General features: G+C 54.5%; 9 protein-coding genes across 9 annotated transcripts; 5 read left to right on the forward strand and 4 right to left on the reverse strand.

The window, feature by feature from the left end:
• Positions 1-425: 425 nt before the first annotated feature.
• On the forward strand, positions 426-1,471 carry citE-4 (Short chain dehydrogenase citE; the record flags this gene model as incomplete). Its single annotated transcript, XM_037322951.1, has 3 exons — positions 426-944; positions 1,012-1,231; positions 1,296-1,471. 3 exons carry the CDS (start codon positions 426-428, stop codon positions 1,469-1,471), a joined length of 915 nt encoding a protein of 304 aa, XP_037178386.1.
• A 1,308-nt stretch (positions 1,472-2,779) lies between these two features.
• CGCA056_v007704 (uncharacterized protein) lies at positions 2,780-3,307 on the forward strand (the record flags this gene model as incomplete). Its single annotated transcript, XM_037322952.1, has 1 exon — positions 2,780-3,307. One exon carries the CDS (start codon positions 2,780-2,782, stop codon positions 3,305-3,307), a length of 528 nt encoding a protein of 175 aa, XP_037178464.1.
• A 191-nt stretch (positions 3,308-3,498) lies between these two features.
• pgxB-2 (putative exopolygalacturonase B) lies at positions 3,499-5,006 on the reverse strand (the record flags this gene model as incomplete). Its single annotated transcript, XM_037322953.1, has 3 exons — positions 3,499-4,274; positions 4,331-4,455; positions 4,510-5,006. The coding sequence occupies 3 exons, from the start codon at positions 5,004-5,006 to the stop codon at positions 3,499-3,501; spliced, it is 1,398 nt and encodes a 465-aa protein (XP_037178388.1).
• A 4,117-nt stretch (positions 5,007-9,123) lies between these two features.
• CGCA056_v007706 (uncharacterized protein) lies at positions 9,124-10,410 on the reverse strand (the record flags this gene model as incomplete). Its single annotated transcript, XM_037322954.1, has 1 exon — positions 9,124-10,410. The coding sequence occupies one exon, from the start codon at positions 10,408-10,410 to the stop codon at positions 9,124-9,126; it is 1,287 nt and encodes a 428-aa protein (XP_037178390.1).
• An 871-nt stretch (positions 10,411-11,281) lies between these two features.
• CGCA056_v007707 (uncharacterized protein) lies at positions 11,282-11,693 on the reverse strand (the record flags this gene model as incomplete). The annotated part of the gene is made up of 3 exons (XM_037322955.1): positions 11,282-11,350; positions 11,403-11,426; positions 11,493-11,693. 3 exons carry the CDS (start codon positions 11,691-11,693, stop codon positions 11,282-11,284), a joined length of 294 nt encoding a protein of 97 aa, XP_037178389.1.
• A 1,149-nt stretch (positions 11,694-12,842) lies between these two features.
• On the reverse strand, positions 12,843-13,851 carry CGCA056_v007708 (D-arabinitol 2-dehydrogenase; the record flags this gene model as incomplete). Its single annotated transcript, XM_037322956.1, has 3 exons — positions 12,843-13,043; positions 13,105-13,218; positions 13,273-13,851. 3 exons carry the CDS (start codon positions 13,849-13,851, stop codon positions 12,843-12,845), a joined length of 894 nt encoding a protein of 297 aa, XP_037178392.1.
• Positions 13,852-15,784: 1,933 nt separating this feature from the next.
• On the forward strand, positions 15,785-18,034 carry DAS1-1 (Dihydroxyacetone synthase; the record flags this gene model as incomplete). The annotated part of the gene is made up of 2 exons (XM_037322957.1): positions 15,785-17,245; positions 17,297-18,034. The coding sequence occupies 2 exons, from the start codon at positions 15,785-15,787 to the stop codon at positions 18,032-18,034; spliced, it is 2,199 nt and encodes a 732-aa protein (XP_037178391.1).
• A 1,734-nt stretch (positions 18,035-19,768) lies between these two features.
• Positions 19,769-22,054, forward strand: AMTR1-6 (Transcription activator AMTR1; the record flags this gene model as incomplete). Its single annotated transcript, XM_037322958.1, has 1 exon — positions 19,769-22,054. One exon carries the CDS (start codon positions 19,769-19,771, stop codon positions 22,052-22,054), a length of 2,286 nt encoding a protein of 761 aa, XP_037177697.1.
• Positions 22,055-24,685: 2,631 nt separating this feature from the next.
• On the forward strand, positions 24,686-26,400 carry CGCA056_v007711 (Sugar transporter STL1; the record flags this gene model as incomplete). The annotated part of the gene is made up of 4 exons (XM_037322959.1): positions 24,686-24,743; positions 24,801-25,081; positions 25,140-25,197; positions 25,250-26,400. The coding sequence occupies 4 exons, from the start codon at positions 24,686-24,688 to the stop codon at positions 26,398-26,400; spliced, it is 1,548 nt and encodes a 515-aa protein (XP_037177698.1).
• Positions 26,401-26,508: the final 108 nt, after the last annotated feature.

The following is a 26,508-nucleotide window of genomic DNA, read 5'->3' on the forward strand; positions in this document are numbered from 1 at the left end:
AGGCCTGACGTTTGTCAGCTCCGAAGACGTAAGCCGGAGCATAAGCGGTGGGCGCGGCCGGTTCGTGCGGGTTTTGCGGGTTTCCGGCGGCAAATTTGCGGGAATCTTGCGGAAGTTCCGTCGGGTTTCTTGCGGGGCTTAGCGGGAGAGCGGCCGCATCTTCTTGCAAAGCACCTCTTCCAGAAGAATGACCAAAAAGTTCTCATGAGAAGTTCCGATGATGACAAAACAGTGCCATTGGTGGCGTGCTAATTCTCGTGACGCAAGACGTAATCGCGCATGAATGATTACAGTAGTTGTTATAAGAGGAAGGGGTTCGTCAGCTAGGTTCAGTTGAGAGTTTTTAAAGCAGTATCAGCACGCTCGATCGCGATCAAACCGAGTACACAATAGCAACCAGCGCCTCTCAACAAGATTCAACAGCCATGCATACCCTTTTTGCCAAGACTGCTGGCCAAGACGGCAGCACCTTCACCAAGACCATCCACAAGACAACCTATCCGACCATCGACCCTGCCCGCCCAGAGCTGTCTCAAGCTGGTCGGACGGTCGTGATCACTGGTGGTTCTGCGGGAATTGGCTTCGCCATCGCGCAGGGCTTCGCCCAGGCCGGTGCCAGGCACATCATCATCCTGGGCCGGCGCCAGAACGTCCTCGACGAAGCGGTGTCGCAGCTTCACAAACAGTACGCTTCTGTGAAGATAGATGGCCGTCAATCTGATGTAGGCAATCTTGACGAGACGGATGCGCTTTGGAAGAGCTTCGAGAACGATGGCATCTTCGTTGACGTGCTAGTCCTCAACGCCGCACTTGTCTCGGCTGGTAGCCCCATTCTGGAGCTGGGTCGCGATGAGGTCTGGAGCCAGTACCTTGTAAACGTGCGATCCCACCTCGACTTTACTGAGAGGTTCTACAAGCAAAAAGGAGGCGAGAATCGTCAAAAGGTACGGTCGATGTAACTCTCCATCAGTCTGGCATGAATTGTATGGCTGACATCAACAACTATCAAAGTTCCTTGTCAGTCTCTCGACAGAAGCTGCCCATAACTTTGCCAGGGCGTCTCTTTGGCCCGCGTACAGCACGACCAAGAATGCGGGCACCATGCTCCTGCAACGGATCGCCAATGATACACCTGCCGAGAAGATGCAAATCATCAACTTTCACCCTGGTGTGGTTTACACGGATGTCTTCAAGCCTTTTGTTCCCAGAGATATCTACCCATTTGATGATGGTGAGTCATTGCCGTGGCTAAATTGACGGGGAAAGAATCCAACTAAATGTTGTACTCAATGTAGAAAAGCTGGGCAGTCACTTTGCTGTGTGGGCGGCTTCTGACGAAGCTCGATTCCTGCATGGTCGCTTCGTCTGGGCTGCCTGGGATGTTGATGAACTGAGAACGGGTGAGATCAAGAAGAACATCGATAATAACCCAGAGTTTCTCCAGGTTGGCATCGTCGGACTGCAACAGTGAGGTCTGGGCCTTACTCGGATCAGAGCCCCTGCAAATGGGCTTGGTGTATTTCAGGAACAGATAGACCTACGTTTCTTCATTTACCCTCAATAGACGCAGGAAGTTTCTTCCCTGATTGTAGATAAAGAACTTAATCTTGATGCCTTGTAAGGCGCAGGCTACTTTACACTCGTTCGCCCAGCTGATTTCCGTTTCGGGAAAGCCTCTGAGAAAGGGAATTCGAGGAGTCTCAGCTGACGCCACACAGTCGCCGACCGTTGGGCGTATCTGAATGCTTAAATTTGCCAAGAATTGTAGCGCAGGGCTGAACCATTGGTTTAATGCGGTGGTTGAAAAACATCACCCCCAAATTTTTGAAGACATCAGCTGCTGGGCTGACTCTGTCACGGCTTGAACTTCCATCAGCCGAGGAAGACACGAGGAACTGTCAAAGAGGTCAGCGAAGGCACATTGGTCGAAACTTGTCTATAATTAGAAGCAACGCGACACATATATACACTAAGGTCAGATGTACCTTGTCTGTTCCGAATCCCATGCTCATCGCATCAAAAGCCAGCCAGGCATATGAGGCCGAGCAACGTCCCTTGCGATCCCGTTGCTACGAAGTATCTTCCCCACAGATCAACTTCTATACTTCTCTTTCTGGCATGAAACAGGACCTTGACACACATCGTCATTTTCCCATAATCGCTCGGCGCTGGGCAGCCGATCTGGTTCACCCCTAGCCCTGATGCCGTCTAGCCCGATAACTAGCTAAGCCACTTCCCCTGAATGCCTCGTCGAAACGACTCTAGACCCGTTAAGCACATTGCTACTTCACTCAGATTACTCTTCATGGTAAAGCCAGGCAGAAGGGCACGATGAAACATGGAAAAGATCTGCTCTAGCTGAAAGGTTTGGCATCCCCAAGGGAATGGTTGACGGTTGCCTAACATCCGTGTGCACGCCGGTGGCCATGCTAATTCCATCACCACGCCCAGGTTTTGATCTCTTGACGTTCCTGTCATATTCACAGCGCCATCATGTCAGAACTAGACTGCCACTAGGAAGTGCACGTCCTCCATGGCGGCTATCCGGCGCGTCGGAGTTGTCCTTATTTTTGCTGTGTGAAATTAGGCTCCAACGTTGAGGATCAGGGGCACTCATCGTGGATAGAATCTATTTAACTTGAGCGTTGCCGGTCTTCCGTTATGGCTGGTTTCTAATCGTCATCAACTCAGCCCGACAAACATTGCATCTCTCAAACTTCTACTGTCAACGCTCATTCAATCAGTTTCGCTTTCAATAAACCACCTTTCATCAGTCAAGATGCTTGCCAAGATCACCTTCGTCGCCGCCCTCGCCGGCTCGGCTGTCGCCGTCATGGACGTCCGTCCGGACCGTGTCCGCCGGGATATCCTCCCGCGCCAGACCGACGCTTCGGCCGACCCCTGTCTCAACGCCCTGGCAACCGTCTACTCCAACGCGCCCACGCCTGACCCAAAGATCGTCTCCTATGAGATGACAGCGTCGCCCCAGACGGACCCTTGCAGTGTCACCGTTCCCTCCGACCTCAGCTCCGACTACGCGAGCTACACCTCTGCAGTCCTCAGCTGGGTTGACGCCAACTCGGCCTCCATCGCCTCTGCCCTTTCTCAGTGCTCCACTCTCACGGACCTCACCACCGAGATTCCCGTCTGCACAGCTACTAGCGCCGGCTCCGGTGGCTCAAAGGCAACGGGCACGGCTGGTGGTGCCGGAGGCACTGGTTCCACGAACGCTGGTCCTCGTGAGACCGGCATGGTTGCAGCTGCCGTCGCTGCCGCCGGTTTTGTTGGTGCGGCTGCTTTCTTGTAAAGACTCGAAGCTGTAATTGTATCATTCCGGGGGAGGGATTGGCGCAATTTGGATCGTTGATATCAAAATTGTATTCGTTGGTCAAAGTTTGTACATGAATCTATGTCGCTATCAACGACTTGGAAGTAATTCTGCCGCCCCTTTTCATCATGACCCGTGAACCAACCGTGCCTTCTATGGAAACATCACCTTTAAGCGTCATAGGGTCTGACAACCCACGGCGTGGCCTCCGCCAATGCCGTCGTGCACTTGGCCGCCAAGGCTGCCTTAGCCTCAGTGCTGTTAGACGGAATGCAAGGCATACCAATGCCGCCCTTGATGCCGTCACACAGGATGACAGGCTCGCCGCCACAAGGTGTAGAGATGTTGAAGTTCTTGAACTGGATATTATCACAAACAGCGTTGGGGTTGGTCGAGCAGGTCAACTTAGCAACGGCACGGCCATACTTGCCGCTGCTGTATCCTGAGAAGTTCTCAAACAAGATGTTGGAGATGTTCATCTGCGAAGGGTACTGCTCGCAGACCGATGCATTAATGTTGAAGTAGCACGAGTCAATGAAGGCCGTGTACTCGTTGTTGGCCTGCCAGAAGTTGCGGAAGGTGACGTTGTCGATGAAGCCGTAGCCAACGTTAGGGCCGGCCCAGGTCTTGAGGCGAGCGCCGTGCTGGCCGTTGAGCATCCAGACGTTCTCGATGACGACGTCCTTGACGAAGCTCTTCTCGCCGGCGTACTGGCCCAGGGATCCCATGGATTGGCCGTGAGTACCGTTGCAGTACATGGTGTCAACGTGGATGTTGCTGGCGTTAGACTTGGGCGAGAAGCAGTCGTCGCCGATGTTAACCCAGGTGCGCTCCACGCGGACGTCCTCGACATTGAGGGAGTCGAAGAAGTCGGTGTTCTTAGGAAGAGCAGTGGCGTTGTTGGACTCGGCGGTGACAATGACGTCCTTGAAGGAGATGTCCTTGGCTGGGGAGAATGTTAGCTGTGTTCACACAAGATTCTGTACGGCGCTTTGTACTTACAAGTCACGACGAAGGTGGTCCAGCAAGGCGAGTCCTTGAGGTGGAGGCCCTCCATAGACAGGCCAGTCGCGTTCTCGGCGTAGAACAGGATAGGACGCAGGTAAGTGTTGTCAGGGTCAAGAATCCTTCGAACTGTCAGCAATTTCGAACGCCTTCGGAGTATAACGCAGGGGACTTACTCAAGACCGGCGAACTCGTTCCACCACCGTTGGCCATTGCCGTTGAGAACACCCTCTCCGTACAGCTTCACCTTGTTGCCACCCCACTTCCAGAACATGATGGAATTCTGGAAAGGGTGGGTGAAGGCATTCTCCTGCCAGTAGGGAGTGTCGTTGGTGAACTTGATCTCACCCTCCCAGTGAACGTGCACATCGTTCAGCCAGGTCAAGTCGAGCGGCTTGCCGATGATGAAGGTCTGGTTAGCGGGGAGGTAGAGCGTGCCGCCGTTGTTGGCCTTCTTCAGACCCTCGACAAACTCATCAGAGATGTCGTCCAGGTCGTTCTTGGAGGCGCGGATGGTGTAGGTCTTGCGGTGGCAGTCCTTTCCGCGCTTCTCGTAAGGGTGCTTCTCGCGAAACTCCTGGATGTTACGAGGAACGCCGGCCGGAAGCTCAATCGCGCTGGAGAGCGCAGTGCCAGCAGTGGCCAAGGCGGCGAGGAGGGACGAGACTCTCATGGCTGCGTGTGGGATTGGACGGCGAGGAGGAAACACACACGTCGAGGAGGGTTGCCAAGTGAGATGCCAAGGGAAAGGGCTGCTCGGGAGAGGTGATCAGCCATCCATTGCAACTCTTGTGAGGCCGAGTCTCTTCATATACTCGAGCCGCTTGGCATTGGACCTGCATCGCCAAGCGACGTTGGCACAGCTCTCCTCAATTTCTTTTCCCGCATTTTCACAAGATCATCATGACCAACACCACCACAACCCCAAACGTGCTGTTTATTTCCCCAAAGTCGGGGTAAGATAGCAGAGGCCGATGTGAAGCTAGTCTCGCTTCACCCAGCCATCTGGAAATAACCAAGCGTATGCTGCACGAGGGGAGAAACCACAGCTTTCCATTCCACCTATCATGCCCTTGTTTCTCCTGCCGTTCATCGCCTGCATCAGTCCATCCGCGTAATCAGCAGACCGCTGCACCGGGCTTCAGCCCGGCCACGCTTTGGGGGACCAACCGCAACCCCATCGCGGTGTTGTGAGAAGTTGGGGAAGATGGAGAGGGAGGCTTGTTGGCTGAGGTGGATTCGGAGATTGTGCAGGTGGCCTGCATATCGGCTCCAGGGTCGACTGCACCGTCTCTTCCACGCGAGGAAGTGATTGATGGGATTTCTCAACCGCTGTCGCCGGAGAAAACTAGCCGACAATCGGATGCGTTCGACCTGCGCCGCTAGTCTTGGTCCCCCGCACGAAGCCCATTTCCCCCAGTGATCCATTTCTTTTTCCACCTGGTAGTCCCCCGCGTCGTGATGTGGAGGATGGCGGTGGATGCGTGGCCAAGAAAGGAGATCTCTCCGTGTTGCCGACGCCGCAAAGCTTCACTCACCTTGGCCGCTTGGTGTCTTGGCAAATAATGCCAAGAGGCCTTACGTGAATTATTCCTGGGGCGACGACGTTTTTATAGTCTGACGTTCTGTTTCCCAGGTCGCCTGAAAATCTCAGCTCTTGACACAGTGAACTTTGGCGTTTTTGTTGTCCGCTGACCGTCAATGGGTCACGTAAAGCCAGGGATGCGCGCGACTTCCATAGTGTTTTTCTTTCTTTTTCTTGGTCAGATTTCTCTAGCAGAAACACCGCGATTTCAATTTCAATGCCTGTTTGACTTTCCCAAATTACCTAGCTATCAAACAGTTGTAAGGCCATTTCATTGAAGCCCATCACTATGATAGAAAACTACGTAATTGGAGCTTTTCAGTGGCCTTCTCGTTCCCACTTCGAGATCTGATGTTCTTGGAACAGCAACCTAGGCTGGAAGACATTATGTACCTAATGCTGTTCGGAAGTAAGCAGATGGAAATTCGGTTATCGTGACATTCGATAAGCAAAGAGGATACGATCAATCACAGAACCAATCGAGGGCGAGGGTAGTCGCTTACTCTTTTCCTTGTCGAGTTCAAAATTCGCTCTTTTTTCTCAGCATCACAAGTTTACACATACTAGCGGGGTTTACGCCGGCCTTTTGCCCATAATGGCCCCCTTACAGTTCGTTCGGGTAATCAGAAATGGTGAACTGGAAAGGTTCGCATTTGGCGAAGCCCCCGAAACCGGCGAAAAGCATGACGAGCGATGCGTTTACCCGGAGGAATGTTTGGTCTTGTCAAAGTTGCAGGAAAATATTGCCGACGAGGAATTTGGATATCGCTACAAGGTGTTGTGGGATGGGATCGCTGCATTTCTGCAGCCCAGTGACCCCTCAAATGCTGACAGCATTTACGTTTACTTGGTGCAAATTGATCGAGGGCCATTATTTGCCGGCGTACGCTACAGATCTGAGGGTTCTTCAGGGCTTGAGTCTGGAGGCCTCGCTCTTCAGTTCTACTTGCCACTTGATACTCCTTGTAAGTCATTCATAAGTCGAAAGTCATCTGAACCATATGAGTTCAACTTAAATTGTGGTAAACGTCTTGCACTGGATAGCGATAGTCTCCCGTCTCTTACTTTGCGGGTGGAGAAAGCCAGCCAAGCTATCCTGTGCACCATCGGCACTGATCGTAAAATGGGCCTGGGAATAAATGTAGTTCATCTGAGTGGCATGCTTTCCCCAGTCGGTCGCACAATCTTGAATGATGCAGAGTGAGTCGATCCAAAGATATTTGTAGCCCAATCTTCTCGTGACATCCATGGCATCGGCAAATGTCTGGGGAATTGGCTGCGGAAATGCGACCTGAAACTTGTCAAAGCAAGAGAGAGTGGTTATCAATGACGATACGCCGCCCCAGCAGTGACTCAAGGCAACGTAACGTCCTCTCTCTCCCGGACTTGGCAAGTATAAGTAGGCGTCTGCACACGAGCACCCCACATCTATAACTCGGGGAGGCAACGGAGACATCTTGATTGAAGAAGGATAGTTGACATGTTTACCGGCTCCCGAGGTGCATTCATGAAGCCATAATTTGGCAAGCTCAAGCGTCGAAGACGTGTGGGATTCAGGTATGCCATACGCTCTTCCAACACCGGGCCATGGAAAGTTATTGCCATCTTACGCAAGTCAGAACTCATGACGAATCCTCTGAGAGAAGAGCGAACGCACATTGTTCACGTCCGTCAGAGAGGATCCTTGGCATACCAACTCCCGTATCATGACTTCTTTCCGGGATATCCATGGAAGAGGAATTCGTCAGCCTCTGTTCTTAATAGTTTGCCTGCCGACAGCCCACAGGTGTGGGATCCCAACTTTCGCACAATGCGCAGCAAGCTTTCGACAAGAGCATGGGCATTCCAAGAGAGACTTCTTTCTCCTCGGACTCTCCACTTTGCTCCGTCAGAGATGGCCTGGGAGTGCCGCTCTATTTGCAGCTGTGAGTGCTTGGCAACGAATGAACCGAGGACTATTCTTGCGCGCAGTCTTCTGAAAGGATCCAAGGCTCTTGATATCGCGCCTGTCGATGAAAAGGACCCTCATTCCGCTTATAACATCGAGGCAGCTTGGCGTAGAGATATTGTAGAAGAGTTCACGAGGCTGCATTTGACAAGACCAAATGACCGGCTGCCTGCCTTAGCTGGGTTGGCTGCGCGAGCAGCGAAATCGAGACCTGGAGATCAGTATATGGCTGGAGTCTGGCGCAAAAGCCTCGCCGCTGATTTGTTGTGGCACACGACCAGTGAACGTGCAAGTTGTCGTATGGCAAGGGACAATATGCCGACCTGGTCCTGGGCATCGGTAACTGGAGAAGCACATTATCCTCTGCAGAGGTACAGCCTGGCGTGGTACAACAGACGAGACCCTGAACCAAGTACTCTCCGATTGGTGAAAGTTCTGAGAACTCAGTATACCGCATACCCCAAGTCCGTCTTTGCCTCGGGCCCAGGTTACCAGCCTCGATTACACTGTGGGGATGTCTTCTCAAAGTGAAAGGTTTCCGAAGATTGAGTAGTTACCAGTATGAGATTCGGTGGCCCGCCGGGGTAAACCTGCACCCGAACACGGTTGTAGCTGCCGATGTCCATTGTGGTAACTCAACAAATGGGGATGCATGCACAGGAGAAACCTCAAGTTACGATAACATTTCGGAGGCGCTCTCGAAGCAAAGGGACTTGTTCGTTCTGGTGGGATACATAGACAAAGGAGAAGTTTTCGGATTGCTTATGGCTCGATATCTATCAAGACGTTCCGTAATCCCTTCATTTGAAAGGATCGGCTGCGTAAACGGGACATTCAATGAACGACAGACTTTCTTGGAAAAACGCTCAAACGGTATTGTCGATTTTGGGCCAACAGATGAGTGGGCTGATCAAAAAGTCACCCGCTCAAAGTTTGCATCATTTCTGGGCGGCAGAGGTAAATCGCTGTTGAAGATATGATGATTGTTATCTTCGAGAATATCTAGATATGGAACCATTCACAACTTTCGTTTGCTGGCATAAGCCAAAGGTTCAAATTTAAACATGCATATATCTCTTCTATATCAACATTTTATACATGAGTAGTCCAAACACGTAGCCATCGAACCTATGTAACCATGCAAACACCAAACCCACTCTCTATATATACAGGTCTTCAGTCTAGCTCGCACTATAAGCACCCCGGTATTTAAGCTGAACAAGCAATCTCCTCGAACTGCTCAATATCTTTTCCAAATTAAGCTCCTGGATTCTTAGCAGTACCGTTTTTCGCGTAAACTGGAGCCTCATAGCCAAATACCCAGATCCGAGCAATGTCTTGAGTGTTGCTGATGTCAATCAAGGGATTGGAGTTGAGCATCACCAAGTCAGCCCTCTTTCCAATCTCAATGGAGCCCCTGTCAGGGACACGGTGCCACTTGGCGGCTTTGCGAGTAGCAGAGTTGATAGCTTCGGCGGGGGACATGCCAAGGTATTTGACAAGGTTCTCAAGCTCAAAATGAAGGGTTAGACCGAAGGGAACTGAGGCTGTGGCGTTGCCCTGCTTCAATATGCCGACAGCGTCGGTGCCCGCGAGAATAGGCACCCCAGCTTCATGAAGGAGGCGAGCATTCGTGTGAGCGTTGTCGAGTGTGCGATTGCTTCCTGGTTGAATATTTAAAAACTTCGATAGGAAAGCATCTCGGTAGCCGTATTCGAAGATGTTCAATGTAGGCGTAACGTATTGATGTTGGCTCAGAATCTGCTTGATCACATCTTGACCCAGAACACCGTCATCCGGAACGTGCTGAATGCCGTTGGTCTTCGAGTCTGCAGCTTGCTGGTATGCCGTGATCTGAGAAGCATGCGTCATGGTCTGTCTTCGGTATTCGTTATGTGCGGTCTCAACCATCTGAGTTTGCTGCTCCAGAGACGGCCCGTCGACTTCGGCGGTGATTTTCAAAAAGTGGCTGCCGTTGTTGAATTGCCATTTCGTCCATTCCACTACGTCCGTACTTGGATAAATTAGCGTATTGTTGGCGCGTCCGGCTTGTTGTTTCGAGTGCAGACTGCCGTTGCCAACGGCAGCCATGCTGGCGTAGAGGAACGACGCGAGACCCGACTGACGCGCTAGGGTAGCACACTGCGTGAAGTTTGCGCAGTTCATATGCATGGCGGTCGTACATCCGTACGAAGTGTAGTCTTCGAGGGAGCGGACGTCGGTCAAGTGGACGTGGTTGTCGATTAAGCCTGGAATGAGGAACTTGCCGGTTCCGTTTACAATCGTCTTCGCCCCGGCGCAACGGCCGAAGCCAATGATGTGCCCATCATCGAGACAAACTGTTTGGGGCTTTCCAAACTTTCTCCCGTTGAACACCTGGATGTCTTGAATAGCAGTTTTGGTGCTATTCGTCGGCATGGACCGCCTGACATTGTTGATGGATGGTGAGTAGTGCTCGTCGTCGTTCAAGTGGAAAGGGCATGCTTCACCACCAGCTAATAGCTGCGAGGCCGCAAAAATAGAAGTAAGTGTGGTAATTCTCATCTTGTAAGTGTTTGATCTGAAATTTCGATTGAGGTTAAGTGAGTAAGTGCTGGTGAGTTCTTCATGCCAAGAGCTGAGGTTGGCATCATATATACAGTCTTGATATCCTCAAGCGCCATTGTTGACGGCATTTTGCATCTCCGTGCAGTCGTGCGGTTGATTCCGACTCATTTTGAAGGATTGAAGCTCTCCAGCGATCATTGCCAAAGCCATTACGCGGCAGGCTGATGTTCTCAGCCCTAGGCTGAATACCGCACAGCCACAGCCAGATCGTCGCATGGTAGCCTAATTTGATCTAGCAACGACGACATCGTAGCCCTAGAGCCTTTCATTTCCAATTTAGCGGCGGCGCAAGGTTCAATCGGGCCCGAGAGTATGCAACGGTCCTCTCATCCTTCGGAGTTCAGCGCTTATGTTCGGAGCTAGTGAAGCGCTATGCGATCATCAGATGTCAGTGGTTGCAGTAGTTCACAATGAAGTTGATATAAGCCTCACGGACTTCGGAGTTGTAATAGCCACCACATGCGTCCAGCATGCTCAAGCCCACGGAAAAGTCGGAGTATGTCTCTCCCTGCCAAATGTCGGGCTCGGTGCCGATAGACTCCGATTCTATGCCGACCTCACAATAGGTACATTGGAGCATCATTATCACCATGGGTTTGTTCTTGCATGGAAGCTCTTCGTTGATGGCTTGGTGAATTCAATTACTGAAACTAGGCTTCCCAAGGACTAATTTTTGCTTGCATACACAAAATGTAGCCTTGATACGCTAATTATTGACCGCTGCCGAGTTCCAATTGCCTTGGAATGCACCTGAATTCTCGGTTCAAAGGTCTCAATGACTTGAGATTTGATCCCTGGTGAAGCATTGTCAAAGATCTCCCTCCGGCGCCAGTGTCCAACCCGAGCCTGACGTCAAGCAGGTTCCCCTCTCGCAGTCCTGTAGAAGAATTAATGGTTGATATTCAAGCTTCGTCAAAGATGACACTTACAAACTTATCGCGGGCTATGCAAACCTGCGGAAGCTTTCGTTAGCAAAGGCCTGATCTACATCTCAAGCCGGTGCCCGTGAGTCGACTTACGCATTTAGTCTTTTCGGCATTGAATCTGCAGCACACGTTGTATTTGCTCTGGCGGCTCTGACCTGGACGCGGGCTGCCGCCATTATCTCGCGTGGTGTCGGGGACCGGGTTACGGAGATGGCGTTGGGGTTCCGTCGGGCTGCCCGGGCTCACAGCCAAGGCGACGGCCGCCGCTGCAAGTAAACATAAAAGAAACCTCATTTTTCTTGCGGGGAAAAGTCACGTCGTCAAGTGCTGAAAGGTCAGTACCAGAAGGAAGCGGTGATAAAGGCGCGCTCTGAGAGGTCGTAGGATTGTTGATCGACGTTTAATGGGACGGAGACTAAAACTGCGTCGATTTGAAATCGTTCATTCCCTTGCCCATGCTGAGACCAGAATGGTATGAGCACTTGCCAGGAAAGGTTCCTTGAAACTTTATCGAGAATGAGATCTGCCTGCTACACTCATTCGGTAACGCAGTAGAAGCGATTGAACTGATTCCTTTTCACTGAATATGACCAGGGGTGATTTGAATTGGAAGGATAGAAGAAAGGGAGAGCTGAGCAGGTTCTCCGTCTAGACGACATCTTCATCCAGACCTCGCGTCATTCATCCGACTGGCCCGGGCGGTGCCTTTTTCAAGGTTTCGTTTCATCTGACGGGATGCGCTGCATTCTCAGTGGCTCAAACAAGTCGAAGTGCAAGTGATCAGCCAAACTCTACAAGCTGCTGGGTCGCTAAGTAAGTTCCGAGGCGTCCCTTTTCAGACGTTCGGGAATTTCCTCAAAAAGGGATCAACCGTCTCGCGAAGTCTCTCTGTCAGGGTAGAGTGCTTAGCTTCTGCCGCCTCCAACGTGTCGCGAATGAGTGCTAGGTGACTGTAGTTGCCTTCACACCTGACTATTGAACCCATGCGCGAGCATGAGACTGAGATTCATAATTGAACGTGGCATCACAGCACAAGATGTTGATAATATGAGATATCGAGAGGCTCAACCTCAGTGAGAATGGCGCCCACACTCTCAACTCCCTGACCTTGGCTCACACGTACTCACATCAATCAGTGGGTTAAAAAAAAAAAGGAAACAAAAGAGGGTTGTGTCTACTGCAGGAAGGGCCCTGCTTTGAGTGATTGCATTCTCTTCTACGAAATAGAAACCGCTATTAATGCTCGCTCTAATCATACTGATTCTACATGTCTGCACCGCGCGACTATCGTCGGCGGTGAACACCCAGGAGTGGGTGGCATCGAGTGAGTTGTTGCTCCCGAGGGGGGGCTGTGTGCCATATTACGGAGCCAATCTCATCGAAGATCTCATCGATCATGCATGGGGTCTTAGTCTTGGTCGCATTCGCATGAGAACACGTCGTTTATGCTGAGGCACAGTGGCCGCCGTCGACGCGAAGGTCGGCTCCGGTCATGAAGGAGCTGCCCTCGGACAGGAGGAAGACGGCCGGAGCCTTGAAGTCCTCGGGGGTGCCGAGGCGCTGGAGCAGAGCACCGCGCATCCAGGTGGTCTCGACGTCCGGCTCGGCCTGCAGAAGCTGGTCGGTCATGGCGGTGCGGATATACTGTTGACAGATGTGTTAGACGTGGACGGGTGAGAGTGGCATGAGATGGAGGCCAACTTACACCGGGGGAGAGGGTGTTCACGCGGATGCCGTACTGACCCCATTCCTGGGCGACGGATCTGCACATTTGCTGGACAGCGGCCTTGCTGGTGTTGTACGCGCTGCAAGTCAATCCCTTCAGAGGATGTCAGCCAGGGCTCACACTTTTCATACATACTGCCAAACTTACGCGGTTGGCGATCTCTCCAGACATGCTGGAGATGAGCAGAATGCTGCCCTTGCTCTTGCGGCCGACGAGCACGCGGGCGGCCTGCTTAGCGGTCACAAAGACACCGACGACGTTGACTTTTTGTATGCGCTCAAAGTCGGCAACGGGGTACTCGAGGGCAGGGATCTTCTGCTGAATGCCGGCGCAAGCGATGGCGCCCCAGAAGGGAGCACCGCGCTGGTCGGCCTCGTCGGCGATCTGGTTGAAGATCTTCTCGGTAGCGGGCTCGTCGGTGATGTCGCACTTGTGGTATGTGACGGAGAGGTTGTTGGACTTGGCCAGCTTGGCGAGGTGAGCCCACTCGACGGCGGCGGGCTCAGGGAGAATGTCGAGGCAGGCGGCGTGACCTCCGGCTTCGAGGACGGCGAGGGCGAAGGTGATTCCGAGGCCACGGCCGCCGCCGGTGATGACAATGGTCTTGTTGGCGAGGGAGAAGAGTTGAGGAGTAGCGACGGAGGAAGCGAGAGGGTCCTTGGCCTCGGGCTTGGGGTGGACGGGCTCCGCGGGGAGATCCATATCGCTGACAGCTACGGGAGGCATGGTGAAGATTGAAGGTTGGGTATCTTAGTAAACAGTGTGTATAGAAAGGATGATATTACAACAAGGCTGTCGAATGTCCAAAGGGTCGCAGTTGTTCAAGGTATGAATGGAGATGAGCGAGGCACAGGTAGTGAGAGTGGGAGTGAGCTAGGTGGACGATGTCGAAACAGAAACATTGCGGTCACGGGTTGGCTATATGAGTGACACAAGAGCGGCCGGGGAGGACGGGAAGACGACGACGAGTGTCGCTTGGAGTTGTGTGAAGACATCTTGGAGGATGGATTGCCGGGCGTTCATAGAGGCGACGGTGAAGCATCCCGACGCGCCGGGGCCAACATGGTGCTGCAGCTTCGATGTTTGCGCGGCATTGACTCCGCGGCACCGCTGTAGATGAACGGGGACGTGGAGGAGGGGGGCAGGTGCAAGCGCTCTTGGCGGGACGCCTCCGGTGTGAAGGCGGGGGGACGGGAGACGGCAGCCGGTCGGGTGAGGGGAATTGAGGGCCACTTGAGAGACACAAAGAGCAGAAAAGTGTAAGTCTGGACTCTTGTTTGTGGGTTGGGTTCAGGTCACGATGGAATCAGGAATAGACTTTCGGCGATGACGGGGCAAGGGGACGGCAGCAAAAATAGTTTCGACGAGATTTGCAACGTTTATTGGGTCAAGGACCCGGTTGTTTCCCACGGGAGAGATGCTGGAGGCTGGAGTTGGGAGAAAGAGCAGGCGGAAGCGAAGAGGGTCTGTCTGATACTGGACGGAAGAGATCCTATTAGAGGACAGCTGGGGTCGATAATGCGCCAGCGTGGCATCCAACCATACCATACCATCATCCATCGACAACACAACAAGCAGACAAAGAAAGGAATGGATCAAATGGAAAGCTACTCGCGATGAAAATTGTTAGTGTCTGATGGGTGTGGAGACTCCGCACACTAACAGCTTCAAAAACTGCGCGTTCACGCGGGTGGTTTGGCGGGGAAGAATGTTGAGACGGTGAGTGGCCAGAAAAGTCTTACGTAAGGAGGCCAGAGAGTGGCTCGTGCCCGGCGCCAGCGACAAGACGGCAAAACGAAGCGCTTCCAATCTCCCCCGCGGTGAAGCACGGACCACACACAGCTTTTCTCGCTTAGTCACCCGCATTTTTTCTGCCCAATGCGCATCCATCAAAGATACTGATGCGCCCGCTGCTCTTCGGGACTTTTCCGAGTCATCGCTCTGCGCTTCTGCGCTTCTGGTCCGCTGTTTTGCATCATTGATGAGAAAAAAAAAAGGCGCTTATGATCTGAACCTTCTCTGATCTCATTTTTGAAAAGTACTTGCGCATGCACCAGCGCTTGCCTTTACCTCGTCCTGGACTGCCTATCACACTGCATCGCCCGACGCATCATTCAGTGCTCAGTGCCGACTTTCTGACCAATGAGCATCGTGCATGAAATTTGCCGTACTTTTCCCGACTAAATTTCCCGGCAGTCAAGTGACAGTCGCCGGTTGCTCCCTTCCCCAACCTGTTTTGGGAAACGTTAAGCGCTCCTTCCGAATGCCGTACTGCTTCGCCTTGGCTTCACATCCCACTTCCATCCCAAAATGGTCATCTCAAGCACACAGAGGGGGCACAACCAACCCAAGCCGTCTAGACAAGACCAGACCAGCATGGCCACGAATATATCTAACAAAATGGCCCCGGATGCCCGCCTCTGCCGTCTACTCGCTGGCCCTTCTGTTTCTCCTCACTTACCTCTCGAAAGAGACACGACTTGCTTGATACCATTTGCTTTTGACGTCTGCTTCTCTTTCTCTTCGTTGGACACTGCGAACGAGATCAACGTCAACCAAGAAAACGAGTGCGACTCCTGACGCTACCCCACACTCTCACACCGAGACCGAGATACCCTCACCTCGTGATACCCCGGACGCCTCTCATACACACATCACAATGGCGCCCAGTGCAGTCCCCGCCGAGCCCGTCCCCCAGGGCGTTGTGGCCGCAAAGTCACTTAACGGCTCAAACAGCCACTTCCAGCTCACCGAGGCCGACAAGAAGGAGGTCGACTTCGTTCTCCGCACATTCCGCTGTCTCATCGCCGACTTGTGTGAGCAGTTCAAGGGCGGCCACCCCGGTGGTGCCATGGGCATGGCTGCCATCGGAACCTCTCTCTGGAAGTACATCATGAAGTACTCTCCCAAGAACCCCAACTACTTCAACAGAGACCGTTTCGTTCTGTCCAACGGCCACACATGTCTGTTTCAATACAGCTTCCTGCACTTGACCGGCTACAAGCACATGACTATGGACCAGCTCAAGTCCTACCACTCTAACCGCACCGACTCTTTCTGCCCCGGCCACCCTGAGATCGAGCACGAGGGTATCGAGGTGACGACCGGCCCGCTGGGCCAGGGCATCGCCAACGCCGTTGGTCTGGCCGCTGCTAGCAAGCACCTGGCCGCCACTTACAACCGTCCTAACTTCCCCGTCGTCAACAACATGACCTGGTGTATGATTGGAGATGCCTGCTTGCAGGAGGGCGTAGCTATGGAGGCAATTCAGCTTGCCGGCCACTGGAAGCTCAACAACCTGGTCGTCATGTACGACAACAACCAGATTACTTGCGATGGCAGCGTCGACCTCTGCAACACCGAGGATGTGAACACGAAGATGCGTGCCTGTGGCTGGAACGTCATTGAGATTGAGGACGGCAACTGGGACGTCGAGGCCATCGTTCGTGCCATGGATTCTGCTCGCAACAGCAGTGACAAGCCTACTTTCATCAACATCCACACCGTCATTGGTATTGGCAGTGCTGTCGCCGGCAACGCCAAGGCCCACGGTGCCGCCTACGGCCCTGCTGACGTTGCCAACATCAAGAAGAACTTCGGCATGGACCCCGAGCAGCATTTTGTCGTGTCTGGCCAGGTTTACAACTACTTCCGCGAGGCTATCCCCCGCGGTGAGCAGATCGAGGCCGAGTGGAACCAGCTGGTTGAGGCTTACACCCGCGAGCACCCTGAGCTTGCTGCCGAGTTCAAGAAGCGTGTCGCTGGCGAGTGGACTGCGGACTGGCGCAAGTTTATCCCCGCCAAGGAGGACTTTCCTACGACTCCCACTCCCTCGAGAAAGTCGGCTGGTCTCGTCTGCAACCCCATTGCTGCTGGAGTCAACAACCTGATGGTCGGTACCGCTGACCTGTCTCCTTCCGTCAACATGATCTGGAAGGGCAAGGTCGACTTCCAGAACCCGGACCTGAAGACGACTTGCGGCATCAACGGCGACTACACCGGCCGCTACATCCACTACGGCATTCGTGAGCATGCCATGGCGTCTATCGCCAACGGTTTGGCTGCTTTCAACAAGGGTGCCATCCTCCCCGTCACCTCCAGCTTCTTCATGTTCTACATCGTGAGTGACACCTGATCTTAACCCACCTGCAAGTCCATACTGACGAATCAGTACGCCGCCCCCGGTGTGCGTATGGGTGCTCTCCAGCGCCTCCAGCAGATTCACATCGCGACCCACGACTCGATCGGAACCGGCGAGGACGGCCCCACCCACCAGCCTATTGCCCTGCCCGCCCTCTACCGTGCGATGCCGAACCTTTTGTACATCCGTCCCTGCGACAGCGAGGAGACGGCCGGTGCTTTCATCGCGGCGATGGAGGCCAAGGAGTCACCGACGATCATCTCCCTCTCGCGCCAGAACCTCGAGCAATACCCCCAATTCACTTCCCGCGACAAGGTGCTCAAGGGCGCCTACGTCTTCAAGGAGGAGCAGGATGCCGACGTCACGCTCATCGGTGTCGGCGCTGAGATGGTGTTTGCCGCCAAGACGGCCAAGCTGCTCGCGGAGAAGCACAACATCAAGGCGCGCATCGTCAGCTTCCCGTGCCAGCGCATCTTCGACAAGCAGTCGATTGAGTACAAGCGCCAGGTGCTCCAGTACCGCTCCAAGGCGCCGCGTGTGGTTATCGAGGCGTACGCTGTTAACGGATGGGAGCGCTACGCCGATGCCGGCTACTCGATGAGCTCTTTCGGACACTCTCTCCCGGGCCCCGACGCGTACAAGTACTTTGGTTTCGACGAGAACGTCATCGCCCCCGAGGTCGCCAAGCTCGTCGAGGAGGTCAGAGCCAATGGCGTGGACAGCCTGCGGGGCGAGTTCCGGGACCTGAACCCCGTCCACCACCACTAAGCACTTACTCATGAAGCTGTCTTGAAGAAATTTTTTGTCGCATCACACCCGACGAGCTCTGATGAAGAAAGAAGAGGAGGACTGGTTCGGGACAAAGGTGCGAGCGGCGTTTAGGGGGGCATATTTGGCACATGGATTGCATAGACACGGATAACCCTGGATAGTAATTGAGCCCGAAAAAAGTTCCACGATGCCTTATTTTGGAATTTCGAGCGTTGGCCACGGCATCAGCAGGCCGAGTTCCGAGTCATGAGCGAACCGGTGTCGCAGAGCAGCGCGGCCTCGTTGTGGACTGCCTTTGATTGGTTTCATTTCTTCGGTTCGAGCTGGGGGAAGATCGCCTTCTCAGCCTGCTTTCTGTCTGTCCTCATGGTCGTTGTTCAGAATTTCGGTCTTTCCTTTTTAAGGGGATCACGGATGACGATGCTATCGTGGTTCCATGTCAATTGGTCGGGGAAAGCTCCGACGGGTCCCTCAAAGAGATCAATGGGCGGGCATGTCAGTTCTCAGCTTTGGACCGAAAGTCCGCGGGCCACGCACACACTCAATCATGCTTAAAAAAAAGCGACAACGTGACGCCCATTGCCATCCGGAACGGCAGTGGGAAAAGCTTGAAGGGGGGGGGGGCTGCTGGGCTGCTGGGCTGCTGGTCCTCTCCGGGTGTGGGGGAGTGTCACTGCGGCCAGCAGAATGGCGGGGGTTCAGCCGGGGATCCCAGGGCTTTTGTTGCTGGACTTTGCTCAGGAGGGTCCCCCGAGACGAGGGGTTCAACGGTTCAGACCACTGAAAGCAGCGCGTCGCATTCGCACAGCAGCCCAACGCTCAGAGTTTGTCCCAAGAGCTGCGACGACAGGGGCCAGCCCTGTTCATCCCCGGGCCAATCTCTTCAGCCAATTCTGGGGGCGGCGGGCAGTTCGAGTAGGTAGCTGTCACTAGACCGTCCGACACCGCTTACAACTGCCCCCAGAATCTCCCCGCAAACTCTCTCCCCGTGTGTCTGTCTCTGTGTTGTTATTCGAGTTCGAGTTGGTGAGCGAGGTACAGTAGCTCCATCACAGCTCAGCCCCTTTGCCTCTTTGACATTGGAGTAGTAGAGCGGCTGCTCGGGATAGCTCTCAGCCACGATAGATGACGCTACACCACACAGCCAACAGAAGAAGTCGTCGAAGAAGCAACAAGTCAGTCGCCATCATGTGCTCCGAAGCCGCCGTCATTGGGCACCAAACCTCAATCTGAACTGCAACTGCAGGGTCCTTTCACCTCTCGACCATCGGCAAACACCTCCTATGCAGAACTAGAATGAACTCTGTTTCATCTCCCGTCCTTGGCCTCGGGGGGAGTTAACCAAAGCTGCAGCTGTTCTCTGCTCTTCTTCACAGGACCCTGAACAGCTCCATTCGTCGCAATCTTATCGAACCATTTTGCACATCTTACCTTACCTTACCTTATACACACACGACATCCCATCTCTACCCGCACCGCCCGCCCGCCTGGCTGGCCGTCTTCGCGGAAGCGCATGTCGAAGCGCAACTGCTCCACGAACTTCTCACACAACCTTTCACCAATTGGACGACCTACCCCAGCAGTAGCCGCCTCCCGCTGCTGCTGTTGCCTCTCCTGCCGCAACAGGATTCCGCTTGCGCATTGCGATACCCAAGGTCTAGACCCTCATCGCCTCACCAACGCCCGCACCGCACCGCCTCAGGGAAGCTTCAATCCCATCCTGTCGCCATCATGGTCGACAGGCCGCCGTCGCCGGCCGAGGAGGGCCAGACGACCCGGCCACGTCCGCACCCTCCTCCACCACCCACCGATCCCGACCCGGACCAACCTCCGGCAAAGAAGAAGAGGACCCGGACACGAACCGGGTGTCTCAATTGCCGCCGCAAGAAGCGCAAGTGCGACGAGGGTCGGCCGGCGTGCGGAGGCTGCTCTCGCCGCAAGGAAAGGTGCGAATGGGGCATCAAAGTCACCTTCCGTGCCGAGAACGCCCAGACGATCCTGCAAGATCACCCGTCAATGAGAAAAGCCAGGAGGCCACCCCCACGGCGGCACTTTGAGATTCTTGATGTCACAAGCGAGGTTATTCGGGACTATCACCTCCCACCAGGCTTTCACGACTACGACTCCGAACCGGAACCAGAACCCTCACCGCTGTCACCACCAGGAGGTGATGGTGAGGGAGACCGTCGCAAGAGCCTCGAGGATGACGAGACCAAGACCTTTGACAGTCCTGTATCATATACGACATCGACGGCAGGTGGCCATACGGCTTCCATCGCGGGCTCGAGTACCGCAAAACGAACGCTGTCTTCCTCAGGGCCTAGTTCTGCACCAACAGATCCGGTTGCTGTGTCAGGCTTCGGTTCACTTTTGACCCCATCAACACGTCGAGATGACGACACTAGCGACAAGGGGCACGCGCAGACGGGCGACCGTATGGATTTCCAGGCATCGCCTTCGTCTGCGTCGCAGCAGCTGTTAACCGACAATGCTGTCGCAAACCTGATATACCTAAGCCAGGGCGGCGGTGGTGCTGGGCAGGGGCCGCACGACCATCACTCAACAACAACGGTCAGCGGCATTCCTATCACAACCCTCGCTCTCGACCCCCTGATAGACGCGCCCTTCGAGTTTATGGACCAAATGTTCACGCCGGAGGGCTCCTACGAAGACGGAATCTTCCTGCCAGGATCCGCATACCACGAACTACACTCAACGCTAAGAAACCACCTCATCCAAGAGGTACGGTCAAATGGGCCGACAAGACCAGGTTCGCCAGCCTCTGGTCAGAACTCAAGACGAAGATCCATCGACGCCAGCTCCGGTGAGAACTCGTCTGCCGAAGCCCCTGAGGCGACTGGGGAAATATCTTCGGATCATGAGCCCCCTTTCCTACCCCTGGAAGAGGAGTGTGCGCTATGGAAGAACTGGGTGGATGAGATCTCACCCTGGCTGGATAAGTTTGACAACCAGCGGCACTTCCAACACTCCTTGCCGACCATGGCTCGATCACATGACCACCTGCGCTATTCAATGCTTGCCTTGTCTGCCCGGCAACTGGAGCTGAAGAACCGGGACCGGCCGACGGATCAGAGCTTAGCCCTCTACCAAGAAGCGATACACCTTTTACTACCACAACTCTCAACTAGAACAACAGCAGTCATAGCGTCCTGCGTGGTGCTCTGCGTGTTGGAGATGGCCAGCTGTTCGCCAAAAGCTTGGCGAAGACATTTAGACGGCTGCGCCAGTCTAATGGAGGCCGTCGGCATGAACGGCTTCGTAGGCGGTGTCGAGCAAGCTCTCTTCTGGTGCTTTGCCAGAATGGATGTCTGCGGCGGTCTGATCTCGTCGGTGAAAACTCTGATACCGGTCAACCACTGGGCGTCGCAAATCGACCTCGAGGCAGACGTCGGGTTATTCCTCTCCCACCCCGGCCATGATATGTGGGCGAACTATGCAGTCTATATCTGCGCCCAGGTCCTTGACCTCTTGGCCCCACTGGCCAAGGCGAACCCGGGTGGATTATTCTTTGACGGACCTAGGAATGACATGAGATACCGAGTGCGGTGGATGAAGCTATGGAGATACGTCGAGGACTGGCACAGCCGTCGGCCGTCCGAGATGCAGCACATCATGTCGATCCCCTCGTCCGACACGGAGCCATTTCCCAAGATACTGTACAGCAACCCGGCCGCGATATCGGGCAACCAACTATACCACACGGCGTCTCTCCTCATGTTACAGAACAGGCCAGCATCGCTCCGGTTATCCCCGAGACCTCGGTCAGCGCTGTGGCATGCCAGGCAAATATGCGGAATATCAATGACTAATCACCACCACGGGGCCTGGACAAACAGCGTCCAGCCCCTTTGGATTGCGGGACGTTGCATGAGCCACCCCGCGGAGCATCGTGCGATACTACAGCTCCTGGAGAAGATTGAAAAGGAGAGCGGATGGGGCACCAAGTGGAGGGCAGATGACCTGAAGGAGTTTTGGGGAGACCTGGGAGACGGTTAGTATACGCCTCCGGCTGTTTTTTCCTATTTTATTGTGTGTGAACACGAAAGCATGAATTGGACGATTAAAATTGGGGGAAGGGATACACATGTTGTTTTCTTTTCATTTTGGTCAGATGGGTTGAAGAAGTTGCTCTGACACTGCATTCTGTGTGAGTAGCTGCAGCCGCTCGGGAAAGAGTTGGCGCAACGCGACCTCAGCGCCACGCGTCGATATTCAGTATCGGCTCTTCTAGTATCGAAACAACAGCAAGTCTATGATACAAAGCCTAAAAGCCGCATCCACACATGCGCGCCCAAGATGGCTCCAATACTACGTACAGTACATCACAAGGCAGACAGGATTCGGTCTAATGGTTCCAGCGCGCGGTCTCCGAGAGGCTGGATTCCGAGATTAGCATCACGCAAAAAGGCTTCTGTGGTACCCGCAAAAAGCTTCAACATCTGACGTCGCAATCCCCCCATCTGGGAAGAACGAAGCGGCCCCATGGGCAACAAGATTGGCGGCCCCAGACCACCTCGGGCTACGAGCGAGCGACCAAGGAAGGGAGGGAGGGAGGGCGTGGAGAACGTGGGTCGAGGCACACATCCCCACCCCGTGTTTTTCATGTGTCTTCTTTTTTTTCGTCGCCAGGGACTGACCCCGTGAGTCGTACGGAATAAGGTGAGGCACTACCGGCTTTTTTTTTCACACTGACGGCAGGCGGAAGCCCAGCGTTGCGGCGTTCATGCGGGATTGCGGAGGAGGACGACAAGGGACCGGCCGGGGTCAGGGACGGGGGATGACCTCATTTCCCTGTGGCCGTTCCCGTTTTGGGGGTGGTTCGACGGGAACAAGTGCGAACTTTTGACGCGGCCCCGACCTGACAGTGCGCTAGGAACGGAACGGGTTAAGACGGAATGGGAGGCTCTTGGGCGGCAAGCCGAGGCGCACTTCACGATGGAAAATTTGGTGGCTGATTTTGATGCGTCTCTGAGGCGTCGTCTGGGTGGTTTGTCGGACTCTTCGTCCGTCTCGCATCGTCTGCTCCCAATTGCCCATCGGTTAACGTTCTCCGGGCTGAACGGCATGCCTCGAGTGAAGCGGCAGGGGTTTCTGTATCTCCCAGGAGATTTTCGCCTCTGCTTCAGCCGATCGACGTGCATGCCATACCAGTAGAGCCAGATGGGAGCCAGAACCAGAGCAAGGGCGTCAGGGTTCGTTGAACAAGTCGGATGCTTGGTTGCTGGGGTTGCAGGGCATGTTCAGCCGCAAGTCTGGTTCGTGCGCTTCGAATGACCTCGCAGCTTTTCTTCTGCAGGAAACATGGGGAAAAGTGAGCAATCGCAGTCGTCCATGACGGCTCGAACAGGCCATTGTTGGATCGGTGCTAGGCCCGTTGACCGACGGCTATTCGGAGGGAGCCGGAGCGGCACGGCAAGTGGAGGCAGAGTTGTCTGAGTCTCAGTCCTCCCGCCGGCCGCGGGCGCTTTCAACTGCCCTGTCATCTTTGCAAAGGGCAGCTCGACGCCCCCTCCACAGAGTGGCCCTAAGTCGGCGAATTTGACCCTGATCCCTGTCTGTTCCGTTGCGGCATCGCTCCCTCCCACCATCCACCCATCGGCACTGGCCCCGGATTCACCTCCGGACCTTGGCCATGAGCCATGTCGATTGTTCAATTGCATGGCTGGGTTCGGCAAACTTTCTCCCCCAAGAAAAAAAACCCGCGGGAGACCTGCCAGGGATTTGGGTGCCATCTTGCCGCCGTTAGGCCCCAATGGCAGACCACAACTGTTGGCCGTATTGCATCAGAAGCACTCACACAAATCACGCTACTTGATGTACATACAAAGGATTTTACTAAAGAAAAAAAGGGACCAAAAAAAAAAAAAAAAAAACCTCCAAGTCTTTTCCCGCATGCCGGGTTCTCATAACCACAGAGGTCGTCGCGAGTCAGTTTCGTGCCATCCGCCCATTGAAGCGCCTCCAACTGCCCACAGCAACCCAAGAACAGACATCGGGGTGCCGCTGCAGTTCATGTCGTCGCGCCCCCCCCCCCTCCCCATCTTCAGTTCTATGGTCCCATTCGCATGTCTTCTTTGGTTGGCCTTAATTACCTCCGCGCTGGGGTCCCCGCACTCCGGTACCCTGTGGGGAGGGGACGAGGTTGCTCCATGGGTTGAAGAGATGCAGCATTTGACACAGGTTCCCCAAGGTTTTGGCTGCAATCAAATGACGTTGTTTCGTAGCGGCGCCTAGTGGTTAGACGAGGCGAGGCGACGGGAAAGGAGGTTGTTGGTAGCGAAGTTTTTCTCCGTCTTTGCTTTTTTGTGTACCTACTTGCATGCACACACTCTCAACACCAAAAGCTCACATAGCCATGGTCACTGGAAGTTGTACATATAGATAGCCAAGCCATCCCCATCCCATCGTGAGAGGGGGCTTTGTCTCTTTCTTTTTTCGACCCAGTCAGCTTTGACCCTCCCCCAGATCTCTCTCACCCCCCTCTCTCATCGGTCCGCGATTCAAGTCATCGCGTGAGACACGAGAGCCTCCCCCCACCCTCTTATTTTGTTGTTTTGGATTTCGAGCGACAACATACATACACACACTCCTTACTCATCGCCATCACCATCAACACCGCCATCCACCATGACCATCCTCACGGGTCGCCCTCTCAACTGGGCCATCACGGCCACGGCCGGATCAGGTAAGACGATCCTCCGGGACGTCGCAGGGGGATTTTCTTGTTAACACACGGATTTAGGTTTCCTGTTATTCGGTTACGATCAAGGTGTAATGTCAGGTCTCCTCACCGGCTACGCCTTCACCCGGACGTTTCCCGAGATCGACACCACCAACGGCGGCGGGGGCAGCTCCTCGCTGCAGGGCACCGTCGTGGCCATTTACGAGATTGGATGCTTCTTCGGCGCCATTTTCTGTCTGATCTTTGGTGAGCGGCTTGGACGCCGCAACTGCATCATGCTCGGCTGCATCGTGCTGAGCATCGGAGCCGCGTTGCAGGCCGCCTCTTTTGGAATCCCTCAGGTAAGAGGCAATCACCGGCATATCTGATTGACTCACAACTCACTGATGTTCTTTTCAGTTGATCGTCGGAAGAATCGTAGCGGGTCTAGGCAATGGTTTGAATACTAGTACAATTCGTAAGGATCGATGATAATATCCATCACGTACAGAGATGCTCATCCTTATTAGCTGTTTGGCATTCCGAGTTGATGAAGGCGGATAACCGAGGCAAGGGTCTCGCCATTGAACTCGCCATCAACATCTTTGGCGTGGCCCTCAGTTACTGGGTCGACTACGGCATGAGCTACGTCGGAAACGACTCGCAGTTCCGCTTCCCCCTCGCCCTGCAGATCCTCTTCGCCGTCGTCACCTTCCTCGGCGTCCTCGTCCTTCCCGAGTCCCCCCGTTGGCTCATCGCCCACGACCGCCACGACGAAGCCCGCCACATCCTCTGGGCCGTCGAGAAGGACGCCCACTCCATCACCGAGAACGATCCCAAGCTGCAGGCCAACCTCGCCGAGATCCAAGCCGCCATCCGCGAGGAGCGCGAGGCTGCCAACACCGGATCCTTCAAGATGATGTTCAAGAACGGCGACCAGAAGTTCTTCTACCGCACCATGCTGGGTATCGGCGGTCAGTTCATGCAGCAGCTGTCCGGTATCAACCTGATCACCTACTACGCTCCCGTCATCTTCCAGGAGTCCGTCGGCATGTCGCACAACCTCTCCCTCCTCCTCGCCGGCTTCAACGGCATCGCCTACTTCTTCTCCTCCCTCATCCCCATCTGGGTCATCGACCGCCTCGGCCGCCGCAAGCTCATGCTCTTCGCCGCCGCCGGCCAATGCGCCTGCATGGCCATCCTCGCTGGCACCGTCTCCAACGGCAGCGTCCCCGCGGGCATCGTCGCCATCGTCATGCTTTTCCTCTTCAACTTCTTCTTTGCCGTCGGCCTCCTCGCCATCCCCTGGCTGCTGCCCGCCGAGTACGCCCCGCTGGCCATCCGCACGCGCGCCGCCGCCCTCGCCACGGCCTCCAACTGGATCTTCACCTTCCTCGTCGTCGAGATCACGCCCGTCAGCATCAACAGCATCGGCTGGCGCACCTACGTCTACTTCTGCGTCTTCAACTTCTTCTTCATCCCCCTCATCTGGTTCTTCTACCCCGAGACGCAGAACCTCAGCCTCGAGCAGATCGACCGTCTCTTCACCGGCGGAAAGGTGCAGCTGCACTGGAAGGCGAGCATGGGCACCCCCGGCGATGCGACGCACGGTGTCGTCGAGAAGGACTCCGAGTCTGGCTCCGGAGAGCTTCGTGTGGAGAATAAGGAATTCGGCCAGTAGTTGGTTGGCTCCGTCAAAGTTGGGGGAAGAGCTATTTGTGCTCTTGTTTAGGGGTTGTATATGGGGGAAGCTTATGATATCCAACGGTCACGTACCGTAACGTCGTGC

This window comes from Colletotrichum aenigma (assembly GCF_013390185.1).
Source record: "Colletotrichum aenigma strain Cg56 chromosome Unknown KSG_Cg56_contig05, whole genome shotgun sequence".
Lineage (NCBI taxonomy): Eukaryota > Fungi > Ascomycota > Sordariomycetes > Glomerellales > Glomerellaceae > Colletotrichum > Colletotrichum aenigma.